This window comes from Budorcas taxicolor, chromosome 11 (assembly GCF_023091745.1).
Source record: "Budorcas taxicolor isolate Tak-1 chromosome 11, Takin1.1, whole genome shotgun sequence".
NCBI lineage: Eukaryota > Metazoa > Chordata > Mammalia > Artiodactyla > Bovidae > Budorcas > Budorcas taxicolor.
Window position 1 is genome coordinate 79,550,580 of NC_068920.1, and position 12,409 is coordinate 79,562,988.

At 41.1% G+C, this 12,409-nt stretch overlaps 1 protein-coding gene across 1 annotated transcript in view; it reads left to right on the top strand.

Annotated features, from left to right (window-relative positions):
* Positions 1–12,032, top strand: part of QPCT (glutaminyl-peptide cyclotransferase) — a 29,921-nt gene extending 17,889 nt beyond the window's left edge. The window contains exons 4-7 of the mRNA XM_052649313.1: positions 3,297–3,473; positions 7,199–7,298; positions 9,707–9,823; positions 11,566–12,032. Coding sequence (XP_052505273.1) covers positions 3,297–3,473; positions 7,199–7,298; positions 9,707–9,823; positions 11,566–11,711 — 540 coding nt within the window. The 3' untranslated portion in view covers positions 11,712–12,032. The remainder of the gene's footprint in view (positions 1–3,296; positions 3,474–7,198; positions 7,299–9,706; positions 9,824–11,565) is intronic.
* The last annotated feature ends 377 nt before the right edge of the window (positions 12,033–12,409 follow it).

Genomic DNA, 12,409 nt, shown 5'->3' on the forward strand with positions numbered 1-12,409 from the left:
TACCAAACTGCTCACATTTCTGAGGCACCTGAACCTTCAAACTTGCAGAATATGTAAACATTGGGCATGAACAGAGTGTTTCTGGTCCCAAGCAATCTTATTCTGCCCTGGTATTCTATGATTATGCTCTTTGATTTGGAGTTAGAACTTTGCAACCAGTCAAGGCTCTTTGACTGTCTCCACTAATGTTTGTACTATATACCTTTTGCCAGTGAGACAATCTGTTTCACTACTTCTTATTGTTCAGTTGCTAACTCATGTCTGACTCTTTGTGACTCCATGGACTGTAGCCCACCTGGTTCCTCTGTCCGTGGGATTTCCCAGGCAAGAATACTGGAGTGGGTTGCCATGTCCTTCTCCAGGAGATCTTCCTAGACCAGGGATCGAACCTGTGTCTCCTAGTTCTTATTAAACCCTGAGTGCATATATCTTTCACAGACAGACATATCCTGTCTTTAGTACTATCAGGAATTTTGAGAGACTCAAAATATAATAAGCTGTCTTTTTCTTGGGGTATAATTAAGGAGTAATATTATGACAGTTGAAATGATTACCATACAAAGATAACTTAGTTTTCAGTTGATAATGATATTTTTTTCTCCTTCTTATGAAATTGCCCCAAAGCAATCAAGAAAAATTCCATCTTTGAAGAATTTAGGGAACATCTGTTCATGGAAACCACCATATGAAGACAGAAGGTGAATGGAGAAAAGGCAGATGACATATCAGAGTAGAGAGATGTCACATTGCCCAGAGGGGAAGAAGTCTAAGAAGACAGTGGTCCCCTGATGAAGGCCTGACTGGCTCAGGGATAGGAGGGGACAGTAAGGAAGGCAGAGATGAGGTAGGGGATGCAGGAGGAGAGTGTTTGTAAGTCTGTATAGGGAGCACTTAGGTGTATAAGAGGGCTTCCCAGACGGCACTAGTGGTAAAGAACCTGCCTGCCAATGCAAGAACCACAGGAGACGCAGGTTCGATCCCTGCACCAGAAAGATCCCCTGGAGGAGGGCATGGCCACCCACTCCGGTATTCTTGCCTGGAGAATCCCATGGACAGAGGAGCCTGGTGGGCTACAGTCAATAGGGTCACAAAGAATTGGACATGACTGAAGCGACTTAACACACACAAATGTAGAAGATTTCCACCCCGTACCTGGCAGATGGGTGACTCTTTCACCTGTATCCTTGTAGGAGATGATGGGATATTTTTCTGGAGACATTGAGCCAGGGAGGTTCTAGATGTGAGGACACCAGAGCTACAGGAGGGCAGTAATGAGGCACCTCGTGGGAATCAGTGAGATGAAGTGAAAGACTACGCAGTGAGCACTGAGCTTCCCCGGCTTTTCCCCGCTTCCAGCCTGAGAAAGCCCGCGGCCAGCTCACACCCATCCGGCAGGAAACTGGAGGATCCTTCTCTGGAGAACGCAAACCACCCATAGAGAAGGCCCACAGACAGTGACATTTGGGGATCCTCAGTGAAAACCCTCAGTGGGCATCAGACTGCCTGGCAGTGGAGCCAAGCAATCTGTGTCTCTCGTCAGTGCTATAGTGTCTTATTGCTTAATGCAAAAGCACACAAAGGATGATCAAATATTTGAGGACCGTCTCTGGCATGAAAGAAAGAAAGCAAAACAAATAATGCAAGTTGAAAAATGAACTCAGAGGAAACTGGATATAGCAACAGAAAATAACTTTAAAGAATGCTATTTTCATATCCTTCGAGAGATGAGAGAAGTTTTATCTGTAACAGATTAAAGCAACATCAGAGTCAGTTCCCCAGTACTGCATAGGGTTGGAGAGAGTGAATGGTTGTGTATTTTTCTTCATCCAGGTTCAGGTGCCTGAATGCAGGCACAAAACAGGCAGATAGTTGAACTTAATGTTATGTTTTTGTCACATGAGTTTGACCAAGGTGAAGAGAGGCACAGGAATTGAACATGTACGCAGGGATTAATTAGAATGATTGACTTCAGAATTTAAGATGAATATTAGTCCTTCTGGTACCCTAAGCCCCACAGTCCTTCAGCCCCATTGGAATGTCTAATCTAGTGATATGTTCGCCTTTTCACAGTCTTTCCTTTATCTCTGTGAGGTCCTTGCTTCACTCTATGCGTGCATGCTAAGATGCCTCAAAGTGACTTAGCATGCACTCACCCACACATAGAGTGAAGGGGGCACAGTTTAGAGGTAAAGACTGTGAAAAGGTGAATGTATCAATAGGTTAGAACAAAATAGATTAGAGATTCCAATGGGGTTGAAGGATTGTGGGGGTTAGGGTACCAGAAGGATCAATCTGAAAGGTGAGAGCCGCTATCAAGACAGTGGAAGGTATAACATCCATCAGAATCCTACTCACCCTTCTAAGTTCCGCTTAAATACTTTCTCTTTCCTGAAGTCCTCCTTGACATTCCAAGGATTCCACCTCTCAATCTGCCTGGTTCCTAGAGGACTTTTCTGCTACATTGTTGACCCTTGATACATTTTGCCATGGCCACGTATTTATCTTTCCCTAACCCAAGTAAAGTGTAGGTTCCTCTGAGGGAGAGGCTGTAATTACCATTCTTTGTGTCTCTGTCGCATTCCAAGGGCAGACTCTCGAACTCAATACAGCACTGCAGACGTAACTAAGGTGAGAAGCCAGAAAGACTGGTACTGTTTCAGGTTCAGTTCCCTGGGAGGTGTGTTCTGATGTGGAGGTTAGCATTTCGGTCACTTAGTAGGGAGTGGCCTTACCATCACACCTGTGGCAGGGAGGGGAAAGAAATGGGAGTAGGCAGAGGGAGAAGCTGGGCTGCCATGCAGGTTCAGCAACAGCCTCAGCCAAACCTTGGAGAGCTCTGGAGGTAGCATGGCCCTTTAGAGGGCCTGCTTAGGCCAGTCATTGCATGTAGGAACCTCCATGGCTGAGCCAGCCCTTAAGGGGACCAACAACCGAAGGCCTTCTGCTGACTCCTCTGCTGGCAACAGGGACAACACATCCTTCTGAAAGGGACCAGGGTGCTGTGTCACAGTGTCCACCATTGCAGTTCCAGAGTTCTCTAAAGTGTAAGAAAAAACAATGTAAGACTTCTATTTTCAGAAGGAGTGGTAATGGTGAGATCTATAAGGGTGAAGACTATAGGATCTCTGATGATTTTCAGAGAGGAAATGGTGCAAAATAAATTCTGACATATTTTCACTTGTTCTGGCTTCTTCCTTTGCTTCATGGCACATCTTTTTGTCCAGTTAATAGGAAAGCATGCTATTTTTTAAATTCTCAGAATATTTTCTCTCTTTTTCTGTTTTGTTAAAATTCAGAATATCTCAGACTCAAGGCCAGATCTTTCACTCCAGCTAATTTTCTTTGATGGAGAAGAGGCTTTTCATCTCTGGTCTCCTCAGGATTCTCTGTATGGGTCTCGCCACTTAGCTTCCAAGATGGCGTCAACACCACATCCACCTGGAGCGAGAGACACCAACCAACTGCATGGCATGGTGAGTCCAGGTACTTTTCATGATGCTGGAACTGCAGACTCTGCTTCAAAGGAAGCCAAAGCTATAGCCAATTAAAGACCTAAAAATGCCATGGCATTCTTGGAGCAGAGTGTTTATAATAGAGCATTATTTGGCAGGCATTGGGTTTTTGAGGAATCCCAGAGCTAAAAAGAATAATTCTGGGTTAGAAGTTATGTTTGACTGAGCTTAATTAAAATGATGTAAAAAATCAGAATAAGGAAGCATCAGATTCAGTTTGGTCCCATGGGAGCACATTCCCCCAGTAAGTTTAGAGGTGAAGAGAGCAAGTCCCATCTCTGAGGCCTCTGTGAAGCCAGAGGAGATGTCTTGGGAAATGGGGTATGAGTGGAACATAGTATAGGGATGGGAGTGAAGAATTTCCTTGGTGGCTTCAAAACATTATAGTGACTTCCAGTGTGTATAGGAAAATTTGATGTAGCGTTTTTGACATGAGGGTAGTGACATTTCAGTGCTTCCTTAAAATTGTGGTCTTATTACCAAGTAGTGGGTGCAACTTATGGCTCCCTCTTCATCCCTCATTCTGGCCCCACAACCCATGCCTTGTCCCTTATTCCACCTTTGAATTTCCTTCCTATTCTGACTCTCTTCCCATACTTGACATTCACTAACACCAGCACGGAACCCATGAGGCTTCGATCTTCCTGTGGCTCCACCCATCCCTGACTCTCATCCTGTCTGTGAACTGGTAACCTGTTTCTAACACCCTCCATTCATGCATGTCCTTCGTCCTATCACTGGCCTTCACCCTGTGAGTCCAGATGGCCACATGCAGTGTCCTGTCTGACTCCAGCACGTCTCATGATGGCTTTCTCTCTATCCCGTTGCCCACTGGCAGCTCACAAGGGGTCATGCGTACATGCTCACTCGCTCAGTCATGTCTGACTCTTTGTGAGCCCAGGGACTGAGGCCCACCAGGCTCCTCTGTCCATGGGATTTTCCAGGCAAGAATACTGGAGTGCTTTGCCATTTCTTTCTCTGGGGGATCTACCCGCAGAGACCAAACCTGCATTTCCTGCATTGTGGGTAAATTCTTTACCGCCAAGCTATCCGGGAAGCCCCATAAGGTATCAGGAGAACATAATTGACACCTTATTTAATCACTTTTGCTCAAGTGGTTAAAAGAGTTCAAAGGAGGAGAAGAGGCCTGGTTGATCAGCAGGAGGAACAAAGTTATTTGTTTATGAGTCCAAATATATGAGTTCATAGTGAGGCAATGGCACCCCACTCAGTACTCTTGCCTGGAAAATCCCATGGACGGAGGAGCCTGGCAGGCTGCAGTCCATGGGGTCGCTAAGAGTTGGGCACGACTGAGCGACTTCTTTCGCTTTTCACTTTCATGCATTGGAGAAGGAAATGGCAACCCACTCCAGTGTTCTTGCCTGGAGAATCCCAGGGACAGGGGAGCCTGGTGGGCTGCTGTCTATGGGGTCGCACAGAGTCGGACACGACTGAAGCGACTTAGCAGCAGCAGCAGCAGCAGTGATAGTTAAGACCATTTTTTCCCCAGAACAAATTCCTAGGAGCTTATCCAACCTGGTGAATATACTCCTATTTCAAACAAGCCTATTTTTTCCCGGTGAATATATTTAATCATCATTCATGAGTTAATAGATACTGTGTCTTAGAGTCATAGACTCTGAAAATATCTATTATATATCAGGATCAATGTTAGATATTACTCATACCTTACCTCACTTACATAAATCAGGCATTCTTAATCTGGGGAGTAGTCTCCAGGGAGTCCTCAAGCCTGCTAATGTTTTATGGCTCAAAGAAGAATCACTTGGCTTATTACAGAGGCTTTTAGCCAGAAAGGACCTTTATTTATTTATTTATTTTTAATATGAATTTATTTATTTTAATTGGAGGTTAATTACTTTACAATATTGTGGTGATTTTGCCATACATCAACATGAATCTGCCACAGGTATACACGTATTCCCCATCCTGAACCCCCCTTCCTCCTCCCTCCCCATACCATCCCTCTGGGTCGTCCCAGTGCACCAGCCCCAAGCATCCAGTATCATGCATCGAACCTGGACTGGCAGTTCGTTTCATATGTGATATTATACATGTTTCAATGCCATTTTCCCAAATCATCCCACCCTCTCCCTCTCCCACAGAGTCCAAAAGACTGTTCTATACATCTGTGTCTTTTTTGCTGTCTCACATACAGGGTTATCGTTACCACCTTTCTGAATTCCATATATATGCATTAGTATACTGTATTGGTGTTTTTCTTTCTGGCTTACTTCACTGTGTATAATAGCCTCCAGTTCCATCCACCTCATTAGAACTGATTCAAATGTATTCTTTTTTAATGGCTGAGTAATACTCCATTGTGTATATGTACCATAGCTTTCTTATCCATTCATCTGCTGATGGACATCTAGGTTGCTTCCATGTCCTGGCTATTATAAACAGTGCTGTGGTGAACATTGGGGTACATGTGTCTCCTTCAATTCTGGTTTTCTCGGTATGTATGCCCAGCAGTGGGATTGCTGGGTCATAAGGCAGTTCTATTTCCAGTTTTTTAAGGAATCTCCACACTGTTTTCCATAGTGGCTGTATTAGTTTGCATTCCCACCAACAGTGTAAGAGGGTTCCCTTTTCTCCACACCCTCTCCAGCATTTATTGCTTGTAGACTTCTGGATTGCAGCCGTTCTGACTGGCATGAAATGGTACCTCATTGTGGTTTTGATTTGCATTTCTCTGATAATGAGTGATGTTGAGCATCTTTTTATGTGTTTGTTAGCCATCTGTATGTCTTCTTTGGAGAAATGTCTGTTTAGTTCTTTGGCCCATTTTTTGACTGGGTCATTTATTTTTCTGGAATTGAGCTGCATAAGTTGCTTGTATATTTTTGAGATTAGTTGTTTGTCAGTTGCTTCATTTGCTATTATTTTCTCCCATTCTGAAGGCTGTCTTTTCACCTTGCTTATAGTTTCCTTTGTTGTGCAGAAGCTTTTAAGTTTAATTAGGTCTCATTTGTTTATGTTTGCTTTTATTTCCAGAATTCTGGGAGGTGGGTCATAGAGGATCCTGCTGTGATTTATGTCGGAGAGTGTTTTGCCTGTGTTCTCCTCTAGGAGTTTTATAGTTTCTGGTCTTATGTTTAGATCTTTAATCCATTTTGAGTTTATCAGCAAGCTAGAGCTTCTCGTTTGACAGAAAAGGAAATGGATATTCAGAGACTTAGCTTATAGAACTCCTAGTCAAGGAAACTCTCTTATGTGCTGCTTTAAGGAATAAATAGTTCCTATACAAGTGTTCTCTTTGGCAGTTGTATTATTACATGCTAAGGATAAAATGACTGATTAGAACGGAGTAGAAGACGAGACAGGCTTTTAAACCCATCTGAAAATAAAGCAAATGTATCCTTTTTTTCTATGAAATATTTATCCAAGTGTCCTCCTTCTAATTTAGCCTTAGTAATATTGTTCTGGAGTTACAGACATGAAGAATCTACATTTTGCTACATCTCCACATTGTATAAGCAAGATTTAAAAATCTCCCTCAGATGATTCATTTACAATGTTATTAAACCTTTTGTTGATTTATATAGCTCCTCGTTTCATTCTCAGTTATTACAATGCAGTTAGTCTTGACTGATTTTTTTTCTATTGATGATTATGAAATGTGTTTTGGCAACAGTGATTATATAATATTTTTGCTCCCTTAGGATTTATTGGTCTTACTGGATTTAATTGGAGCTCCATACCCAACATTTCCCAACTTTTTCCCAAACACTGCCAGATGGTTTGGTAGACTTGAAGCAATTGGTAAGCAATGCTGTTATTATGGTGGCTCAGATGGTAAAGAATCTGCCTGCAATGTGGGAGACTTGGTTCCATCCCTGGGGGTCAGGAAGAACCCCTGGAGAAGGGAATGACAACTGACTCCAGTATTCTTGCCTGGAGAATTCCATGGACAGAGGAGCCTGGTGGGCTACAGTCCATGGGGTTCTAAAGTGTTGGACACGACTAAAAGACTAACACTTTCACTTTTTCGCTCTTAGAGAATCAAACCTGGTTTCTTCTCACTGATAAACACTGCATTCTAAAATTCAGAACTGGTGACTTAAGGGTGTGATCAGAGTACACAAGCCAGAGTACTGGCTTTTTTCTTGCTTTATTGATTAGTTTATTATTCCTATTCATCTGTTTTTATTTTCCTGCATGAAACTGCATTTTGAAATGGAAACATAAAATACTACATTTCATATATTCATATCCTTAGAAATTGCTTCGAGATATTTTCTCAGAGTCCTGTTTGAAACATATGGAATGCATTTTTAGGGAAAACTCAGCAAAGCACATTGGATAATGATCAATGTTACATCCTTGTAATGATACCCAAAGATATCCTTTAATGTTTCTTTTTTTCTTCTGTTCTCTTTGTCATCTTCTATTTGCTGCCTTATGTAGTTGTGATATCCTTTTAAATTTAGTACCATCGTTGTCTGTTTTCTAAAGTAACAAGTAAAGGGGATGCAAGAGAAAGCCAAAATCCTTCAAGAGTCACTTAAGAGAAGGTTTAGTGGCAACTAAATGAGAGTAGATTAGACCAGATGAGGTTAGGCCAGGTTAGCCAAGGAAACAAAGTTATCTGTGTATGGCTCAGGGGAGAGGCTGGGGGCTTGGAGGAGAATAACTTCTTTCTCTTGTATCTCTACTCCATATATCCTCCCTCTCCACACACACACACACACACACACACACACACACACGAACAAAACAAACGATAAAAGATTGGCCTTAGGGAGGGATGAACATGAGCTAGATGTTTATTATAGAATTCAGGCCAGGAGCCCTGCTTTTGTGGCAAAAACATCAGACTAAGAATTCTTTTCTAGCTACACAGGCTTCTTGCAGTGGGGTGGGATAGTACTTCCTTCTCAGCAGTGGGGAAAATGCTGCCATCTCAACTGACACTTTTGCCACAGTGTGCCTATATCCAGATCTAGAATATTGTGAAAGAAATGTTTACCTGAGCCTCAGATGCTTATCTTTGACAAATTTCAATTTCTAATTTGAAAGACTTGCTATTCTGGTATTAATACAAGCTTTTTGGGACACTTCCTTACAGCATGTTTTCCTTACTCTGAGTAGCCTCAAGAAATGGGTTTGGCCTTCTGTCATGCGTTTGGTTCCCTTATCTCATTTCTTCCACCAGAATGAATTTATATCAGTAACTCACATGTTAATATAATTTTAACCCATTGTGTAACCCACTGAGTGGTATTTATATTCAAATCGTATCTCTAATTGTATAAGGAAAAGTTGTATATGAGATAAAGAATTATAATTATCAATAAACAGATGGGAATATTGTGGTAGTAAGGGCTTTTTTTATGTTCCTAAAATCATATTACATATGAATGCTTACCCTTTGGTCTAATTTTACCCTTTAAATTTAGCAGTGAATATAACCAATCTGCAAAGTTTCATTTGGTTGTCTTAAACTCTTTTTGTGATCTCTTTTCATCTTATAACATAGACTCATGTTATACGTAACTCATGTAACACATGAGTTCTATGTTACACTATGACAGGAGTGATGGAATGTAGGTCAATGGTTCTCAAATTTTAGTGTGCATTAGAATCACCTGGAAGGCTTGTTACACCACAGATTGCTGGACCGCACCCCCAGAATCTCTAATTCAGTCGGTCAGAGGTGGGACCAGATAATCTGCATTGCTAACAAGTTCCCAGGTGGTGCTGATGCAACTGATCATAGATCACACTTTGAGAACCACTGATGCAAGTCATAGTAAGTATCCCTTTTGCAGAGAGGTCAGTCAGTATAGTACTTCATACCTGTTCTGTCTAAGGATTCCCTTTCAAGCCCAACATCTCCTCTTGAAACACTCTTTGTGCAGGGTTGAAAATCTGTATCTACACCTGTGTTTTCTCCTCTGCTTCCCTCTACTTTTCTCATTCTCCGTCTCTGCACTGTTCTATTGAGTTTCTGACTCTCAGGAGTCAGAAAGCTAGAGTCAGAGGTGACTCCTCCCTTGGAACTAATCCAAAATGCCCACACCCCAAGTTCAGCTCAGAGGTGTTTTTTTGTCATGGGTGCGCCACTCACAGTGTTTTAAAGCCAGGTGCCAAGATTTCAAACTCTTTGCGTTCTGACCGTCGATTAGTTAAAAATACATGTTCATCTGCTGTCTAATTATCACCTGCAGAACATGGACTCCATGAATTAGGTTTGCTCAAGGATCACTCTTCAGAGAGGCGGTATTTCCGGAATTATGGTTATGGAGGTGTGATTCAGGATGACCACATTCCATTTTTAAGAAGAGGTAATGTGTGTATGTGTAAATATGTATGCATGCATGCACATGTGTGGTTTTTTCCTATCATATTCGGTGTATTTTATGTGTATTTACAACAATCTAGAAGTGTGAAGAACCATTAAATTTAATAGCTGATTCAGCAATCATCTCATGGGTTTTATTTTTTCATGAAAGTCATTGTAAATCCTTGAAGAGACCTTTTTATTTTTTCCTACATGTAGAATATTTACCAACGCTCGTATGCCTCTGACATCCTGCTTTCCCTTTCACAGACCTAGGTTGTATTCTTATACTTTGTGTAACTCTGGTGTTTTCCCGCTAATAAGGAAGCAAAGGGCTTCCTTAGTGGCTCAGATGGTAAAGAATCTGCCTGCAATGCAGGAGACTCGGGTATGATCCCTGGGTTGGGAAGATACCCTGAAGAAGGAAATGGCAACCCACTCCAGTATTCTTGCCTGGAGAACTCCATGGACGGAGGAGCCTGATGAGCTACAGTCCACGGAGTTGCAAAGAGTCGGACTTGACTGAGTGATTAACACATTCACTTTCGTTTCTTCCTTTGCATCAGTGTTGGAAGTCTAAACTAACTCAACAGTTCTTACAGTAGCCACTCAATTCATCTCCTTCTTTTGCTCTTGCCTCCTTATTCTTTATGTATGAGCAAGTGTTATCTTTAAAAAATGTCAATGAAATTATGGTACTTCCCTACCTTAAAGTTCTGTTGGCTTGCCATCATGTAGAGTAAGACCCAAAGTCTTCATCATGACCTACAAGGGCTTCCATTTTCTGAGTCCTTTCTTCCTCTCCAGCATCACCTCCTACCTCTCTAATTATTGCTCTGACCCAGTCACATTGCTGTTGCACAAGCAGGCCAAGCACACTCTTCGCGCAGGACCTTTGGGCTTGCTAATACTGCTGCCTGGTCATCCCCAGGTCTTCACACAGCTTAGTTTCTCCTTTGTTGCATCTGTGTAAATGTTAGCTTCTTGAAGAGGACCTCTTTGACTTTGTTTTTTTTTTTGACTGTACGTCATTTGTGTGTTATCTTTGGTCTTCATTGCTGCCTTCAGGCTTTCTCTAGTTGTGGAGGGTGGGAACTGTTCTCTAGTTGCACTGCATGGGTTCCTCAGTGTGGTGGCTTCTTTTGTGGCAGAACACAGGCTCTGGGGCCCATGAGCTTCCGCAGTTGCTGTGCACAGGCTTAGTTGCCCCAGTGCGTGGAGTCTTCCTGTACCAGGGATTGAATCCATATCCCCTGCCTTGGCAGGCAGATTCTTAACCACTGAACCACTAGGGAAGTCCAGGGCCATCCTGATTTTAAATTCCTTTTTCTTGGCCCTTCTCTCTGCCCCTCATTCTCTACTCCCTTGTTTTACTATTCTTTATAAGCCTTATCACTTTCAAAAATTATTTTTTGTATTTGTTTATTTGTTTCTTTCTCTAGTAGAATGTAAGTTCCATCTGAACAGGGCTTTGCCTTTTTGCTGATGAACCCTCAATTCCTACAATAGGAGCTGGCACATAATAAGTGCTTTATTATTATTTACTGAATTTATTAATATTTGTTTAATGAATGAATGACTGGAGTATCAGGGTAAGATACAGGGACGTACACAGAAGTTATTAGCTGAGTTATTAGCTGTGTTTATATAGTACAGAGCTCCCACTTAGACTTCTCTGAAGAATGATACTTTCTAGCTTACTCATGGAAAATATGTACTTAATTACAAGTCATTTCTTTGTGTTAGGTGTTCCAATTTTGCATCTGATATCATCTCCTTTCCCTGAAGTCTGGCACACCATGGATGACAATGAAGAAAATTTGGATAGAAAAACCATTGACAATCTAAACAAAATTCTACAAGTATTTGTGTTAGAATATCTTCATTTGTAATATTCTGGTTTAGTTTACTGGTAAACTAAATATTCTGGTGATTGCAGCTAGTATCATATTCAAAAGTCAAGGAATCCTTTAAAATAATCTGACTCTAGACAATGCTGTGTGGAAACTTCTATCCTATAGATTCCTTCTGTAGGTATCTTTGAATATCCTAGATTTATGTCATGTCCAAATTGCCCGTTAATTTTTATCTAGTGATAAAGGCAAATGTAAGAAAAACTGAAGATACATATCTTTAAAAAAACTCCTTTAGATAAGACACTATGAAGCTAAATCAGATTCATACAGTTAGTATCATGGTCTTCTAAAATAATATTTAATATGATGGTCAAGTGCAATGTATAGCCTTAGTTTTATGATTTTCTTATACTTGCGAATTTATTGCATATAAAACAAAACAGAGATGCAGTTTGAGGACTCAGTCTCCTTGAGAAATCTTTGTATGGTTTATTTTATGGAAATTAAATCAAAATTAAATGCCATGTTGTGAATGTCTTTCTTTATATATAAATGAAAAAATCATATGATTTAAAGTATAGCTCAATTTTATTGTTTTACAAATTTTGCATTTTTATTGTAAAATAATATAGTCAGTACAAAAAACATAGAAAATAGAGAAAGTAAAAAAGCCATAATTTCATTATATTAACCAAATCATCACTCGCTCTAATTTTTCCTCACATATTTTCAAT